Source organism: Pipra filicauda, unplaced genomic scaffold (assembly GCF_003945595.2).
Source record: "Pipra filicauda isolate LSUMZ 115617 unplaced genomic scaffold, ASM394559v2 scaffold211_size2331000_pilon, whole genome shotgun sequence".
Taxonomy (NCBI): Eukaryota; Metazoa; Chordata; class Aves; order Passeriformes; family Pipridae; genus Pipra; species Pipra filicauda.
The window spans coordinates 447,057-464,449 of NW_024104323.1; the positions used below are offsets into that span (position 1 = coordinate 447,057).

General features: G+C 42.4%; 1 protein-coding gene across 5 annotated transcripts in view; it reads left to right on the forward strand.

Annotated features, from left to right (window-relative positions):
* SPECC1 (sperm antigen with calponin homology and coiled-coil domains 1) overlaps nucleotides 1-17,393 on the forward strand; it is an 89,914-nt gene that overhangs the window by 8,224 nt on the left and 64,297 nt on the right. For 3 of the 5 annotated variants that reach the window (XM_039381011.1, XM_039381012.1, XM_039381010.1), the window contains 3 exons: nucleotides 2,966-3,069; nucleotides 12,681-12,857; nucleotides 15,753-15,888. In XM_039381011.1, coding sequence (XP_039236945.1) covers nucleotides 12,711-12,857; nucleotides 15,753-15,888 — 283 coding nt within the window. In that variant the 5' untranslated portion in view covers nucleotides 2,966-3,069; nucleotides 12,681-12,710. Of the gene's footprint in view, nucleotides 1-2,965; nucleotides 3,070-12,680; nucleotides 12,858-15,752; nucleotides 15,889-17,393 lie in introns of those variants that run through there. The other 2 variants (XM_027744632.2, XM_027744655.2) reach the window with 1 other exon arrangement.

Genomic DNA, 17,393 nt, shown 5'->3' on the forward strand with positions numbered 1-17,393 from the left:
CTTTAGAAAGACATTGTTATTGACATAATGGCCTTGTTTATGGAATTTCTATCCTTTGTAATTTTGTTTCATGCACAAAAGCAGTTAAATATGGCATAAATATCTGTAAATGCAAAGATATTTAAAATCTTGTTCCTTGTGCAGGCCTTTTTTCCACACTGTTCATTTGCCTCTCAAATGAGCTGTGCCACTCAAAATTCTGCCCTTTGCCCATTTCATTAAGTTGCCTCATCCGTATTTGTTCTTGTGAAATTGCACAGGTAATGCACTTTGCAACACAAAGCCTTTAAATTCCTCAAATGCAGTATTTTAGAGGTGTATTGATTAATGAGGCTTGATCTTATTCTCCCATACCTTGTTGCAGAATTGTGGGAGCAAGTGGATTGAGCAGAATGCAAGCAATATGTTCACTGTTACTTCGTCTGTCAACCGAATTCACCAGCTGGGTGAGAACCTGGCAGATACTTTAAAAAAGTTTGTATTGCTACTCGAAATTGTTTTCTCACCCTGGCTGTGTGAAAGTAATTATGGTTCAGGCCCTGGACAGGCCACAGGCTTTCCTGATGAGCCTGGCAACTCATTTGAGCTGTTTATTTTCTGGGCTGTTTGTTCATTAAACAGAAAGGCAGTTTTTCAATTCAGAAGGTTTTGTGCTGAATAAATCTTTGGTCTAAGTAAAGAGATCAGATAATTATAGACATAAGTGCTACCAGAAAACCTCTAAATAAATATACTGTCTGGTCTTCTTGGGTTTGGGGAAATTCTCCACCGCTATTCCGGGCTGTCTACCCAAACTGAACTATGTAAATGCTGTGACTGTCTCCTTATGCCCAAGCATTTCATTTTTAGGTTTGGGTCAAGTTATATTTATCAAATCTAGCAAAAATATATTTGAGAGAGAAATACAGTAGCTCATCCTCCCTCTCCACTCCCCTCCTTTCAGTTCTTTATTTCTCTTGGCCAAAGGACAGGAAACCCTCTGGAGCTGCTGATGCCGCTGTCCCTCTGAGCCCATCCCAACTCACCAGCAGTGGCAGAGGCACCCTGCTGCAGTCCAAGAAGTGTTTTTTCCTTCAGGCAAAGAAGCTTCTCAGCAAGGTTTCTGCAACTGATGTCCCTCCTGTTTGTGAGTTCTGTGTCCAGGCACCTGCAGTTGTTTGCCCCCGAGCCAGTGTCTTTCAGCTGCATCAGTTCAGTTTGGAAGGTGGTCCATAATCCCAGCAGAGGGAGTGACTTGCAGTCTCTGCACCACCTAAGTGACCTCATTGCCTATGCATGTGTTAGGGAATGTAGGGTCACTTCCTCAGGGAGGAGAAACGCAGGGTGTGCAGATCAAGTATCTACAAGAACTTCCTCCTTATCTGAGCTGAGAATAATCTCAAAAACTCTACATGTTAAATGTGTAAAAATACAGAATGGGTAAGTTCTACAGTCTGGCCTGGGGTACTGAGGAAGCTGGCAAAGTAGACTGGACAGAAGGATTGGTGCTTTAGATGTTGGCAAACTTGGAATAGCACCTGGTTGAATGTTCAGGGACTAATAACTAGTAATGTTTGCTTGAGACCTGCCAAACATAGAGATAAATAAATCATGGTGTGCTCTGTTTCTTGTTCTGGTGTTTTGAGATCTGAAGGCAAGAGTTCCTTACTCTTAAGAATATCAGAAAGTTGGATCCCAAATCCATAATCTTCAGAGGGGATTTGGCTTGGCCTCAGTCTTAAGGTTTGGTTACTCTGGGATAATAGGAGTAGTGCCAATGCTGAACTGAAACATAAATTTACTCTTGGCATAACATTAGCTCCCTTCAGGCCCCTTTGGCACCCAGAGTAAGGAGCTCCAGGGGATGAGGTAAGGTTGGACTATTCAGATCCAGCAACACTTTTTTAATATTGTAAATCTTCCGTGTTTCTCTACTAGAGGTTACTACTGTACATCAACATGGTTTATATACAAGGTTCATGCTGCTGGGAGAGATCCCTCTCTCCAATTCAGGACAGAATTCCTGATCTGTAGTCACAGTCTGTGAATGTATTTGGTCAGAGACACCGGAGTGTGACCAGTCCCCTCTCTGGGCAGTCGGACAAAGAGCCCAGTTCTAAACACTTTAGGTTTCTGTCCTTGAAATTTGGATTTGATTTATCTTTGCATCCCCTCTGTCTCCTTCAACTTGATACCATCTTTGCCTTCTTTAACTCTCTTAAGATTTCTGGCCTTTTTCTTCCTGTTTTCAAACCCTTAATTCTCTTCAGAAATCTTAAGAAAGAGGAATGTTCTTGAGTATTGTTCACTCCTGTCCCTTATTTGCTCTCTTCTAAATAAAGAACAGGTTGACCCTTTTTGGACAGCTCAGAGAAGTCACTCAAGACTGATTCTAGTTACTTGTGTAAAAGCTTCTGTCTTAATGTATCTTCCTTCCCTGCACACACACATACACACACTTTTCCACTTTTTTGAGGGAAATGTTGTAAGGTGTCCTGGCCCTGATTGCTGGCACTCTGGGGGAGAGACTATTATTGTGGAATATGAAAGCCTCTGGAAGCTGCTTCTGTGTTTTCCTCTGAAAAATGCCTTCTCTCTGTGCCACCTCCTTGCCCTTCCTCCCCGGGGATGTGCTGCATGTTTTTGCTTGATTGGATCCCGCAGCCCAGCCTGGGGTTTGTGCTCTGCCCAGTGTCCAGCTCTGCCCTTGGCATGACGGGATCCCGAAAGAAAACTCTTCATCTGCTGTCAGGATTGAAGCATCTCAGTGCTTTGTACGCAGGATACAAATTACTTTCTTGCATAAATCCTCCTTGCTTTGATGAAAATGTAATATTTGTCATTCCCCTGAGTAAGCAAGTGTGCATATGTGCGTGTGTGTGTGTGTGCTGAATGCCGAGGCGCCGGTGCAGCCAGCCTGCTTCCGTATGTGAATCATTTCTCAAGCAGCTCTCTGGGTCTCACTGCAATGTGGTTTTCCTCTCAGGGAAGCGCTCAAGCTCTGAATTTTCAGTCTGACTTGCACATGCTGTCAGAAGCTAGTGGGAGACAGTTTTCTTTTTAATGCAGAAAAGAGGACAAGCTTTTACGGTAAGTATTTTAATATCTTTTTTTTTTTTTAAAGTGGGAACTGTATTATGTCTAGAAGGACTCTTGGGTCAGTGATGTGTTCTTGGAGTGAACGGACCTGCTTTGCTCAACACTTTTTTCATAGTATTTCACTCTAAAACTAAATTGAATCAAAAAATGTATGGTGTAAACAGTCAGTGTTAGCTGAAAATGAGATGGGGGGGTGAAAGCCATTATAACCACAAGAAAAAATCCCTCCATGAGAGGTGGCTACTGTATTTCACTGCTGCTCAGCCACACAGATTTAGTGACAGAAGGGTTGAAGCTGTTTCTCTGCCTGTTTCTGCTTTCTCCTCTGGCAATTTACGGTCGTTCTCAGACAGTTAAGTGAAGCAGCAGCACGAGCAGACTCTCCTGTGGTGTTGCATGTGCACACAGTCCAGTCAGGAAAGGGCAGAAAGGAATAAGCTGCCAAGTGAATGGGTTTGGCAGCTCGTGCCTCTGCAGGGGGTCAGTGAAGCCCTGGGGAGCACAGGTACCCTCTTACAGCACCAGGCAAAGACCTGCTCAGTTCTCAGCAGGACCCTTCAATTAGAGCAGTTTAACAGTTGTCCTTAAAATTGTGCTGTGGACTGAAGCTCGATCATAATAACAATTGTAATAATAACAGCATTTATATAGCAGGTAATATGGCAAAGTTGTAGAGATGTTAATTAAGCCCTGTATGTGTAGCAGTAAAGGACTACTGGTAGAACTGGTTTGAAAACAGGGATTCTCTACCCCTTTCTCTGGTACACAGTGTAACTTCTACATGTCCCCTACTAATTCTTTCTGTTTTGGATGATTCCCTTTCAAAATTATAAAGTGTTCTCTGCCCTGTAACCTCAGCAGGAGAGAGGATACTTGATTTACTGAAATGGTGTTTTTTGCACAATTTGACAGGTAACTAACACATGAATACCCCATCCTAACATGCATAGAGGCAGGTGCTACCCTTTCCCTTTCTTGTTCAGTTTAAACCAATTTCATTGTGTTATTTAGCCCACCAAGGTGGGTCATTCAGCCCACCAGTGGTCACCAAGAGTCACAGTTGTAAACTGTTGATGCTGTTTCTTAAATCTGTTCTGTTCCTGTTCGTTATGAATATTTTTAAAATGCAGAAGTCCTCTGGTTTCTCCTGCAGCTCTGGGGTTGTGTCCTCATCTTTGCAAAGAGCCCTTGCTGTTGTGGGTTCACACTGTCACTCATAGAAACGCTCAGAAGTTCCCAGTTTATTAACTTCAAGTGAGCTGTTCTGCACTTTAATGGAAGATAAATATCTCCTCAAGGGATAGCTTCTGGATCTCAATTATTTCTCTGCATTGTGATGGATGGAAAGCAGGAGCCAGGGAAACATCCCAGCATGTGGCAATCTGTGAGGCTGCTCACTTGCTGCTGTGGAACAGATGTTGATTTCTCTCATTTCTACTTTTTTTTTCTGTGGGGTTCCTTTCTAAGACAAATGAGTGAGTGTATCTTCATAAATATTCTGTTTAGTGAACAATTATTATCCCATTTTTACAAATGGAAAAACTAAGGCATAGGAAGATTACATGGCTGAGGGGGGACTATAACCTTGTGCTGAAGCTGAGGGTAGAATCAGGTGGAATTCCAAGAGAACATGTTGCCTGCAATATCATCCCTCTGTGCTTTGAGGGGACAGGGAAGGTGCCAGTCTGTGCAGGTACCAGTCAGGATAATCATGTAGCCACATGCTGGGCATCTCTGCCCTTCCAAAAAACACCATCATTCCTTTTCTTCCTTCTAGATGGATCTACCCTCTCTGCTACAGAAAAAAAATGTAATGACAGGTAATTATTAGGCAAACCACTTGTAATTATTCTTAATTTCTTCAGCAATTATGTAGCTCTTGCTCTATCTGAAATGAAACCTTCTTTTCTTCCTTCTTGTGGGTTGGCAAAACATGAAGTGACCATATGTGTCACTTGCTTTGTGCTGTGTTCACTGGGACAGTAGTTCAAAGAAACTGGATTAATGAGCAATAGCTACCTTGAAATGGTTCTAAAATGTTTTGTTCTCAACCTGCAATATACTGAACATAAATTAAACCCATCTATTCGGGACAGAGTCATATTGGGGAAAGCCCTGAGTGACCTAATTCTTTATAACACAACATGTGCTTGTAACTTCAAAAAGGGAGTTTGGAATCAATGCATCATTTTTAGCCTCCCTGAATCTTTCCTTTGATTTCAGTCTCCAAAGGGTGGATTTTAGCACTGTGTAAACTGATACATTTTCCCTGCCTGCCACACATCAAAGTACTACAACTCAAAAAATGCATTCTCCAAATTCTGTGGCGTGGAATCACTTCCTGGATATAGTTTTGATGTGATTTGATAAAATTTGGGATTCCTTGCAGAACCTCTGTATATTCATTCCACCACCAGATGCTTTCATGTGCCCTTTCCCAGTATGAGGATGTGCTGCCCCTGCCTGTCTTTCTACAAATGCCTGTTGCCACCCAACCCTTCCAGTTGTGTTCTTCCTCGTGTGCATCCATCAGGAATGTGATGAACATGATTCAGAATTGCCACATCGTTGCTAATGTGTAGAAAATTACAGATAGCTTGGGATTTTTGTCTCATTATCCTCCTGTTTATAAGATTGGGGGTCATTAGGAGGTGGTGGCATAGTTTCTCTTCTGAGCTGTGTAGTGGTGAGTGGTTAGATAATCAGTGTGAGGAAGGAGGAGGAGGAGGAGATTGAGAATCCGTGTTCAAACTGTAATTTAAACTACAGGAAGAGCATGTTCCCAGACATCTCCAAGAGCAGCTTTGGCTTGGGTTTCAAGCATTGGTCACTGGGCTGGTGACAGTTTCAGAGAAGTAGCAAAGAGATCTGTATTTTCCTGTCTTATAAATGGCCAGTAGTGTGGACCAAAGACAAGAGCAATGCAGCTAAATCCATTCTTTGTCCATTTGCACACATGGGGATCTTGTTGTAATTTCTGCATTTTTCTCATGTGACCGAACTCTGAGTGAAAGACTGATGAATGCAAAACCCCAGGGAGAACTTCTGTGGAGGAGGACAGGCAGGAGGTTTTTGCACTGCTCTCCGTGTCTGGAAAATTCATCAATGACTCTAATGGTTGCTGTGGGAAGAGGATTTTATTTTGAGCAGTGTTGAGACAGGGGGTTTTGCAGTTGCTGACCTGGCCTCTGGCAGTTTGGGGTGGACCAGAAACCTGTCATGTGTGGCCAGCTGGGACTGTCCTCACTTTGGCCATCTCTGATGGAGTTTACACATCCTTGTAACCTTTCAGTACATTTGTATACTACTTAATAAATACCAATTTTAGAGCTTTATCGAACACACAGTGAAGAAATAAGCAAGAAAAGCCTTACCACAAAATGTGAGCCTGTCTCTTACCAACCTAACCACAGATAAAGTAACTTTGTCTTTGGGAGATTCCAAAGGAGTTTCCATTATCTGTGTGTTTCCACCTGGTACCAGGGGGGCAAGGAAAGGAACTGGCTCTGCAGGAGCTCATTATACAGTAGAGGTAGAGCCATGTGCCCTGTGAAGACAATTCTCATCTGATGCCACATTGAACGTGCTCTTTTGAGGTTTGAGAGCTCTACAGAAGCACAATTAAAGCAAAAAGGCAAAGCAAACTACAACCCAAAAGAGTAACTTTCATGTGAGGATGCAACCTTCAGGCAGCCTTAGCACAGTGAGGATTTTGAAGATAGGATTCTTTAGCTGTATTAGAGCCACTGATGGTCAAATCCTGGGACTGGTATTTGGTTTGTATTTTCCCAGTGACTAGATGGGTGACCTTGGGCATGTACGTGTCTTAATTTCTGTGTGGTTGTTTTGTATCTAAAATTTATCAACATTTTTCACTCCTTGCAAAATCACGTGGATTCTACAGCTGCCTTGCTGTATTATTATAGCACCTTTTTTTTTTTTCACTCTTAAAAGTTAAAAAATAATAATAACCCCTCTAAAACCACCTTAGCTTGAGGCATGCATAAAACCAGCAGAATCTGCCCTGCTGTCTGGACATGAAAATTTCCAAGTGATGTCTTGTCTCCTGGTACTCCACCAGCAAACCATGAAAATTCAGCTACAAATGAGATTGGAAAGGAGGTCTGCTGAGGTAGAACCTGAGGAAACTGCTCTGTGTTTGGGGTCAGGTTTGTGATTGATTCCCTTTCTTTGCACAGCAAAAGCAAGAGAAGCCTTAGAGATGAGGTTTTGGGAAATGGGTATTTTTTTTTCTCTGAGTTGTGTTTGGGTGGAGGAAGGTGGTCTGCATTGTTTGTTTGAGGGTTTTTTTGTGGTTTTTTTTAATCTAATTTTAATGAAAACTAAGCTTTGTACCAGCAAAAATCCAGCAAGTGTCTCTGCTTGGAGGAGCAATGGAGGAAGGTTGCACTGAGAGCCTCAAAGACACTAAAAGCAAGGTAATAGAAATTAGAGAAAAGGGAGGGTGGATAGTTACAGAAATATTTCACACTGGGGTGAAAGAAGCAGATGTATGAGGAAAGCTGCTAAAGATGACCAAAAGAATAAACAGTTTGTTTTTATTTGTTAGCCTGATCTTATTTCCAACTGGATTTTTATCCGTGCCATCTCTCTGCAAGTTACCAATGACTGTATTTGGACTATCAGCTTCCCTGGTTTGATTCCTAATATCAGTTAAGAAATCAAGATGAGTCATATGGAAGCATCTGTCAGGCCTAAAAATTGTCGTTTAAAGTTAATTGATGTGAAAGGCAGAAAAGAATTCTATTTTAGCCCAGCTGTCTCTCCTGCCATAGAGCTTCCTACGTGCCACCAGAAAATGCTTTACAGTTTACTGAACTTGTTAGATATTTCTATGTTCCAGTTGATAGTTTGTCTGAAAATAGCAGAAGTTGATTAGAAGGAAAATCATATAAGCATGATGCAGATTTTACATTAAAAAAAAAAATCGTGCTTTGATTTCAAAAAGTGTGATAAAGCTTCTGGAAGGGTCTGACCTTTTGCTGTAATGAAAAGTAACTGAATTACAGGAAAGTGGCCCAGGGGACTGTGGGGTTTAACCCACCAAAGTCAGACTCCTGTCCTTTGAGGGTCTTGGCTGCAAAGTTGGTCCTTCTGGCCTCATTCTTCAGAAGTGCTGGGCATCCCCAGCTCTCTGTGAACCTGCCATCTGGCACATCACTCTCCAGATTTAGTAAGGGCTCTTCATACTTCTCTCTTTCATTCATGTTCCCCAGGCAGCTTGCTGCCTGGCTCTGCTGTAGTTTGGCTGTTCTGTTCTCACACACAGACATGGGCACCAAACCTAAACTGTGTAAAGGATGTGGGGTACACATCATTTCCATCTCTAGCCCCTCAAAAGGGCTTTTGCTATGTAATTTAATTTCTGCAGATATGCTAATGATTTTTATTTATTTAATAGTGTAACTCCTAAGGTTTCTTGCCTGTGAAATAATATTGCTCATCGTCACTCAAATCAACCTGTCTGTTCCTTTTAGTTATTCAGAATAAAATAGCCTTTAATAGTCAGCAGAATGTGTGTCCTGTAAGTTTGTTCTACAGAACTGGTGAATTCCTCCTTTGATGGACAGCCAAGTCTAGAGATCCCACAGACCTGGTGTTGTTTCTGCTGATGCTGCCTGCCTGTGAGTTAGGATAAAGTCTTAATCCAGGTTTTCTAGCCGTAAAATGAGGATTATTCTAGACTGGTTCCAAAAACTTTTATTAATAAATGCATGTAGACTGATTAATAAAGAAATGTCTAGGTTCCCAGTCTTTAATAAAACAGTAAAATTTCAAGTAAAATGGACTGTAAAACTTCTGCCAACTGCCAAAATAGTCCACATTAAAATATTCCAAACACCCTTTAAAAATACCAGTAAGAAAGATGAACTGCAGAGCATGGCTTGAATTTTTAAACACTGATGGCTGCAGGGAATTCAGAGGATTACTGAGAGAAAAAGCTCTGTCAGGACCAGCTTTACATTTTGGTAAACCCTCTGATTATCTCATTTGCAGCACCTGTTTCAGAGGAGAGGGGTTATTCAGACACCACTTTTGAGCGTAAAAGATTTAGAAAAACCCCAGAAAAACTCTGCAGTTTGGAAGTGAGTGGCAATAGAACTGATTTTGCTGCTCTGAAGCAACATGTTGCTGTGAGCCATCATTTATTTCAGCATGGAGTTGCTTCCTCATGTTTTCAGAGCACAGCTCCAAGTGGGGAATGCCACAGGGATTTAATTGTGGCCAGGTAATGATTGTGTCCTGCTCTGGCAGATGCCAGAGAAAGACTTTTTGAATCTCAGGATCCTGTTTGCTTCCTAAGGAAAAATTCCCTGTGAAATGGGAAGAAATGAAAAATAAAATCACAGAGGTCCAGGTGTTGCTTGGAGCGAGTCCTTTTCCATGAGAGTGGACAGGAATGTGTCTCATCTGAAACCTCTTGTGACAGAATGGGTGTAAAACCAGTGATTTTTGGCACTCTATTGGCAGAAGCAGCTTGGTTGTGTCCCTTGTGGAAAGATGCTTCTCTTTCAAGTTTCTCTCTGGGTAGCCTGGAGATAAATCATAATCCCTCTGCGGCCCTTGGGGAAGGAAATGCTGATATTTAGTTAAAATACAGTAGAGTTACTTCTAAGACAAGTAGATAAGAGCTGTATCTGATGGTTTTAATGTAATCTACTATAAGATGTCCCTGTGTGTGCTGTTTCTACACCAGGATTAGAGAAACCCCTTTGCCAGTGTTGGGTTTCCCAGTTGCTAAGTGGCTGCAGCCATTTGGGGTATCGAAGTTGTATTTTGGTTGCCAGTTCCCTGTTATTTACCTGCCAGGAGCCTTTTCATAATGCTGAACTTGTGGGTTTCCCATTGTCCCAACTGCTCACCACTTCCATGGAGCTTTTTTGTTTTGTGTGTTTTACTCTAAAGGAATAAATTGAATTTGGAGGAGAGGGAAAGCTGATGTTGACTCTGAGAATGGGTTTCCTGCTCTCATCAAAGAGCAGCAGGACTTTTTTTTGCCCCCTTTTTTTTTTTTTTTTTTTTTTTTTGGAAGTAGTTTTATTTAGTACTACTCCTGAAGCAGTACTTCTAATAACTCAAATATGTGTCACCTACTTAGGAATGAAAGCAGCTTAGGATGTGTGCAACCTGGCTTGATTCTTTGAAGTACGTATAAGGCCTGTGGAAAGTCTTGGAATCCCACTTCAGAGATGGAAATCTTTATCTACAAGGCAAATACAGCTTAGCCAAATACCTGAGAAGTCTTACCTCCATCTTTTACAAATGCCAGTTCTCACAGAAATACATAGGAAACTAATAATAAACACCAGTAAATCCAGGTATTTCTTCTCAATTTTAGTTTCATCTGCTTGGTGTAGTAAAATATTATTAAATCCACATGGCACATAATTCAGGTATTTTTACATGAAAAAGCCAGTTTGCCTCAGGCTACTGGCTGGATTTCTTGAGTTGTGGTTTGCTTTTTTTTTTTTAAGTACCTATTTCTCCTACTTCTAACATCATGGTCTAATGAGCATATCACTCCACTGCAACTTTAAGATGCTATGGATGACTCAAAATTAAATTCTTTTGGATACCAAGAAAGCATCTGTACAGCTTAAGGCAGGAAAATATGAGGTATAGTTATGAAGAAATCCAGAGGGTATAACAAAGCAAAATGCATGAGCAACCACTGGATCTGAAAAAAAAACCAAAATCCGCATAATTTGGAGATCTAATCAGGAAGAGAATTTGCTTGTGTAGTTGCTTGCTCACCCATATAAATACAGTGGATGTTAAAAGCCAGTTAAAAAGATGAAAAGCCTATTAAATGATAGGTTTTTAAATACTGTAAAGCAGCAGAGTTTTGCTAGGGTGGCTCATGAGCTGTGGGAACACTAAACATTATTATCTATTGTAGAATAGTTTACGTATCTGCCAGGGCTTTAAAAGAGCCGAGTGATCAGCATAATCACCAACAAAGACTCTAATGAGATCAGGGGATGGCTCCACCCTGGATATGTTAAGAATTTTAATGGAGTAATGACTATACTTAGCAATAACTACCAACTTTTTTTATTTCTTTATTTAGGAGCTGAGAGGTTATTGCTGTGGAGAGAGGAGACAGCCCCCCCTGTGAGAGGCACCAAGGGCAAATAGAGGGAATGTCACTTGCTGGCTTTGTTCTCAGCAAAACAGCAGCAGAGCTCTTGACATCCCCTTCTGCCCCTGTGCAGCAAAGGCTCCCTGAATGGGCCGTGCTGGCACCTGCACGGGGCTGGCACTGCCAAACACACCTTGGCCCCAGACAGGTTTGTGTCCTGGGACTTCAAGGAGTGTTCTCGTCTGTGAAGGGGAAATGAAGCACAAAGCAAATTACGAGATGTAAAACGTGACCAAAGCCCTCCTGCTGACTCAGCCAGGAATTAACTGTTCCAGCCCCTCCGTGGAAGGGTTCACTGCCCAAGCCCCCACCAGCCCAGCTGGACTCCTCCTGTGAGCACTGGGCTGATCTGTGCAGATATTCTGGTTACCTGTTTAACAGCCAAGAAGCAGGTTGGCCTCTGCCTACACGAGACTGATCCACAGCTACATCCTGTGTCTATTTTGGAAGATGAGGAAAAGTGTTGCTCATCCTGAAGTGGAGGAGGGCAGGAGTTCTCAAGCAATCTCCCCTCCCTCCCACTCCCAGCCCAGCAGGCTGCTGGGACTTTAAAAAAATATCCATATAATTCTTTTATTCAGCTCGTGGTTTGGATTGGGCGACGGCTGGTGAAAATTTATGGCTTTAGATCTCCAGGAGTTGAGGGAGCTGTTTAATTGGCAGCTGTCAGCCTGCTGAGAGAAACAGGCTACTTGTTCCTGCTGGCACATTAAATGTGTTCAGCTATATCCAAAAAAAGGAAGTTGCGTCTATTTGCTGATTCCTGGCAGGATTTCTCTCTTGCATAAGCACATCTCTGAGGAATAGTGGATCTGGATCTTTGTTTGCAAGGAAGTTGATTATTTTTTACCATGTTTTGTAAGTCTTAGTATTGTGAAACATCTTTTTATCACTGTGGCAACATCAGCTGCTGCTTCTCTAGAAGACTCTGATAAGTTACAGATTCTATATTTTCCGTCTAACTGAGGAAACTTGCTTCTCATGTGACTTTTAAATAGTGAGTATTCACTCAGTTGAAGATGCTGGATATAACAGTAAAAGAAATAATTTTCTCTTTATCCCAAGGTTGTTTTCAATTGCTGTGGACTTCAGTGTTCTCACTCTTTCGTTGTGCTTCAGCATTCTCAGGTGTTCTGCTGTGCCTGATAGAAGTCTCTGACTTAGACAGTCACAACAAAAGTCAGTGTTCCTTCTGTGGTGCTTCATGTTATCAGCTGGTTTGAAAAATATAAGTGGCTGCAGCCTGCTCTGAAGGACTCTCTAGGCTGAGTTTTGGTGTGGTTAAGAGAGGGAATCAAGTTTAGCACAACCTTTTCAGCTCTTCAAACTGGTGCCAGATATCTCAGTTGCTCTCTTTCAGGTAACAGAAAGACAACTTCTATTTTTGTGTGAATGTATATATATTTTTAATATATATATAAACTCTTTTTTTTTTTAGGGTCTGTAGACTGAGTTATCTGGGAAGAAAATGAAGAGCAGTGCCAGGCCTTGGAGTGCAATGGCAAAGCAAGGGAGCCATGGGATTGACAGAGGAAAATCTCTTTCCACCACCTCAACAGGAATGAAGACATCCAAGTCCTCCACTTCCCTGGCCTTTGAATCTCGGCTCAGCAAGGTACTGACCCACAGGGACTGGGCAAGCATTCCAGCCCTGTTCCAGGTTAAAGCTTAGGTTTAGTCCTGGAATAATACACCCTGAGACTTGGAGTGGGCTCAACTGCTTTATCAAGTGTAGGGAGATCACAATTATGTTGTGTATTAGACTAATGCACGTTTCTGGAAGTATTTTGCATGTGATGGGGAGGACACTGTATCTCTACACTCTGTGTGAGGGAATTGCCTAAACTTTGAAGACAGAGAAAGATAAAAGGCAAATTCTTAGTTCAGCTGGTGGTTACAGGTGTAAAGAAATTCAAAGAGATTTATTAATGAATTTCCAGAATTCCTAAAAACCTGTGCCTCTCCCTGCAAGGCAAAATATATTAACAAAAGTTATTACTTGCAATGGAACAGATGTTTTTTTTATGAATCGTATCTTTCTGTACAAATATATTTTAAAATATACTTCTGGTAAAGTAATGTTTTCAAGAAAATGGAGTAATACACCTGAAATGCTGCTGCATCTCTACCTTTGCAGCCAGCAAACAGAAATAACCTGGTCCGATAAATAGCAATAAAAACAGATAAATAAAGACCAAAGTACCAGTAATGAAAATAGACCACAGGTTTCCTGCTTAAAACTGTTTCCAGTAGTAAAGTTTAGTGAACAATATGTACCAGGGTACAGTATTTTAATTGAGAGGAGCTGTAAACTGCATTAATTGTCACAGTTTCTTGAGCAAAGGATTAATTTATTTAACTTGCTGTGTAGACTCCTAAATGCACTTATCAATTGGATATTTCAGTCCAGAGCTCCAGGCAGGTTCTGTCCAGCACAGAAGTATGTGCTGTGTGGCTGAGGCACACATCTCTGAAGGAATGCTACTGAAGAGACTAATCAGGAAATCTGATATGATTAATTTGTTCAATTTAGTGTTAAATGTAGAGAGATTTCTTCCTAATGACTGCTAATACCTTCAAACTGTTATTCGTCTGCAAATGCAAGATCAAAGTGGTTTCCTCAAGGAAAGGGAATAGAAAAGGCACCATAGTTGGTGCTGTAGGAGAGGACACATTGAAGAAATTATTTTAGAGAAACTGCAGAAGTCTCTGAAGGTCAGAGAGTCAGGTTGTTCCATTCTCCTCCTAAGAGTGAGCTGACAAAACCTCGGCCAGGAGGCAAAACGTTCCCTGTTTGGTATCCTGGAGCACATCAACACTTCAGTTATGGAAACTTATGTGCTCACAGGGTCCAGGAAACCACAGGCTCTGAGTCAAAGGAACAGATGAAAGGGGGAAAGAATTGGAGTTGAGAGATTTCATTTTGCTGAAGTGTTTCACATTCGGGAACCACTTAAACAGGGACAGTGCTTGTTGTGTGCTCTCTTTGCTTTTAACCCCAGCAGTGGTTTTCAGCCTGTGCTTCAGGGACCCCCTGGGTGTCACTGGACAGCTTCAAAGGAAGTGGGTTTTCATTTGTGGAAACAGCTTGGGGGTCCACAAACTGAAAAGGATAGGAAAATGTACTGCTCTAGGGAGACTCTCCAAAGCTTTGGTCTTAAAATGCTTAAAGTATTTTTCCCGAAATTAATTAGAGGCTGGAAAGTCAGCTGAGATAAAAAAAAAGTTCTGAGATAAACTACTACTTGCTGAAGCAACATAATTTCAATGTTTCTCCTTGAATCTTACTTCCTGGTGCTTGTGTTGCATGGGTTCCTTGAGCAGGCACTTAGAGTAGACTTGCATTACCAGAAATCCCTTCCCAAAAAAGACCACACAGCAGCAATGGTCCATTGTATTCTCATGTACAATAAAGCTGGGTAAGTTATAGTGATATCTGCTGATTTTTTTTTTTTTTAATAATACTGTAAAATACCCTGTAAATCAAATAGGCTTCTTCTGAGCCTATGAAAGTAATCAGTATTAATCTTTAGAATTCTGCAACTTATCCGTTCTGAAAACCAATGGATTTTTTATTTTTGCTCTGAATTATTTCCTTAATGAAAGGAAATGAGAAAAAATCATTTCTTGTGAGCAGACTTTTCCATTTCTCTTCTACTGAGTCCTTCAGTTCCCAGTAGAACAAACAATATTAGGTCCTGCCATGAGATCATCAGGCATCTTTGCTCATGACTTTTCAGTAAACAATGAGGTAAAGAGCTGCAATTGTCATGTGTAAGATAATGAATTTCCAACTGGGAATTGCATTAGATCTTGCTCTTGTGTTTTATCATAAGCCTGAGCTTCTCAGCTAATTGATTTTTTTCAGATTTCAGCTTGGTCTCCCGCCTGTTCTTTGCTCATATCACCTAGTTTATGATGCCACGAAGTTTGGTGACTCCTGTTTGTCAAACGCAGAAGGAACTGGCAGTTGCTTGTTGGAATAGCTCAGAAGTCTCTTCAGAGGATCTAAAGTCACTCTTGGGGCAAAACTTTGTGAACCAGCAGATCCCTTCAGGATTTTTTTTTTTGATAGATAGATTAAGGATTTGCTGCTTTGCCATAGTGTGTCAGGCTCTATAACTGGCACTTCTCTGCACAGGTCCAAGTACCCAACTAAACATAAACCAGTGAGGAACTTTGATGAATGCTGTTCAGAGTGAGATCTGAGAAGCCAGAGCTGCCCAATAAACTACTCCTGTAAATTATTTTCTCCTTGTCTTTCAATTGTTTGCCTATTTGAACACTCTTTCCCATTTTCACTCCTCACTGATGAACAGCGTTATCTCTTCACCGACTCCACAGAAATCTAGAATGCAAACCAAAAATTACGTGGTACGGTTATCAAAGCAATCTCCCCATGGGGTTTCCTTTATGGAAATGTTCCTTTTCTCCAAGGAACCCTGCATTTTGAACTACTCGATGGGGATATTCAAGGTCCTGATGTAGTTGCTCCCTGTCTGTGTTGCAGCTGAAGCGGGCGAGCAGCGAGGACACGCTCACGAAGCCCGGGGCAGCAGCAGCTTCTGGAGTCTCGAGGCTGAAGAAGACCATCACAACAGGAGCCATTTCTGAGCTTGCAGAGAGTCGACTGAAGCCCTGCACAGGTACATGTGTTACGACCTGCCCCAGAAAAAGGAGAGGGGGGTAACCCAGGTTCTTATCAATAATTCCCTTGGAGTGGATTAGAGTGAAACGACACTGAATAATCGGTGTCTGAAAACATATATAGGTAGGGTTTATTTTAACAATTTTGTTTTAACAGGTATGTTAGCATTTTGGGTGTTGTCATCTGTATTATCTATCATAGGGATAACCCCTGGGGGGAAAATGCATAAGGGAGAGAAAGGAAAGACAGGATAAGGGTAAGGGAAAGTAAGGGAAGAAAAGCTGAGAGGGGTCCAGCAATGGAACTTGGTAGTTGCAGCTTCCATGTCTGTCAGTTGAAGTGGTGGCCTTGATCCTTTGGGGGTGAAGGAGGGAAGCCCCCACACTCAAAGAAGTTATGAGTTACTGTATCCATGGTTAGTGTCACAGGCCATGCCACGAGCCTCCAACATCTCCTGGGTCTGTGCTGAGTTTTCATGAGGGGCCTGGCAAAAGGGTTTTTCCCGCCTTTCAAGATTGGCACGGGGGGGCCATCAGAGGTATAATGCAAAAGTTCTGCAGAAGTCTGCAAAAGTCCCTTGGCAATCCTAGAATGCCTAAATCATTAACCGTTTCAGCCTCTGACAACATACAAAGATTCTGGAGGACAGTCTGTGCCACGTGCTGTGAGTGAGATCCCAGGGGAGTGTTCCCTGTCACCCCTTGGCAGCACAGCCATAACTTACCTGCTGTAACAGGCACACTCTGCGCCCTGCATCCCACACCCCACGAGCCAGCAAAAGGAAGTGAAAAGGGAGAAGCTGCGGGTTTCGGGAGCCGTCGGGGCACCCCCACAGCAGCCAGGCGGTGGCGCCGGTGGCCCGCGCCCGTCCCGTCGGGGCGCACGGACACACAGCCCAGCGCTTCCCGAGAATGCGTCCCACGGAGAGCTTGCTTTGCTGGGTTTTCACCATCTATCAATAGCCTTCTCTCTTCTCCCTCTGCTGAATGAGCGGAGTGGTTATCCCGCTGTTGCCGGGACGCAGCAGGCGTGAGAACAAAGAGCCAGCCCTACGCACCCTCATGTAGAGCTTGTGCTCCGGAGCTCCCGCGGGGCGCGCTCTCCCCTCAGCCTTCGCCCCGGGAGCTTGTTCCCATTGCTTTCAAACCCCAGCCTGTCTCTAAAGGCAGCGACACCATCTGCATACCAAGGGCTTCTGTGCAAACGCTCTGCTTTCCCCCAGGAGCTCAGCAAACGCTTGCTTTTGTCTGCTCCCTGGTGGCATTTCCAAGGGAATGTGAGATCTTATTAAATTTGACCGTGACCTCCCTATTTGTCACAGCCTCTGCAGGTTTTGGCTGCGTGACAGAACAATGTTACTGACCAGAAAGAGATTTCTGTTAAAAAAACCAAAAACAACAACAAAAAACCACCAACCAAAAACCCCCAAACAACTTTATATACCCCTGGAAGAAAACGATGGGTTTTGTAACAGCACAAATGCTTCACAGTAACCAAAAACCA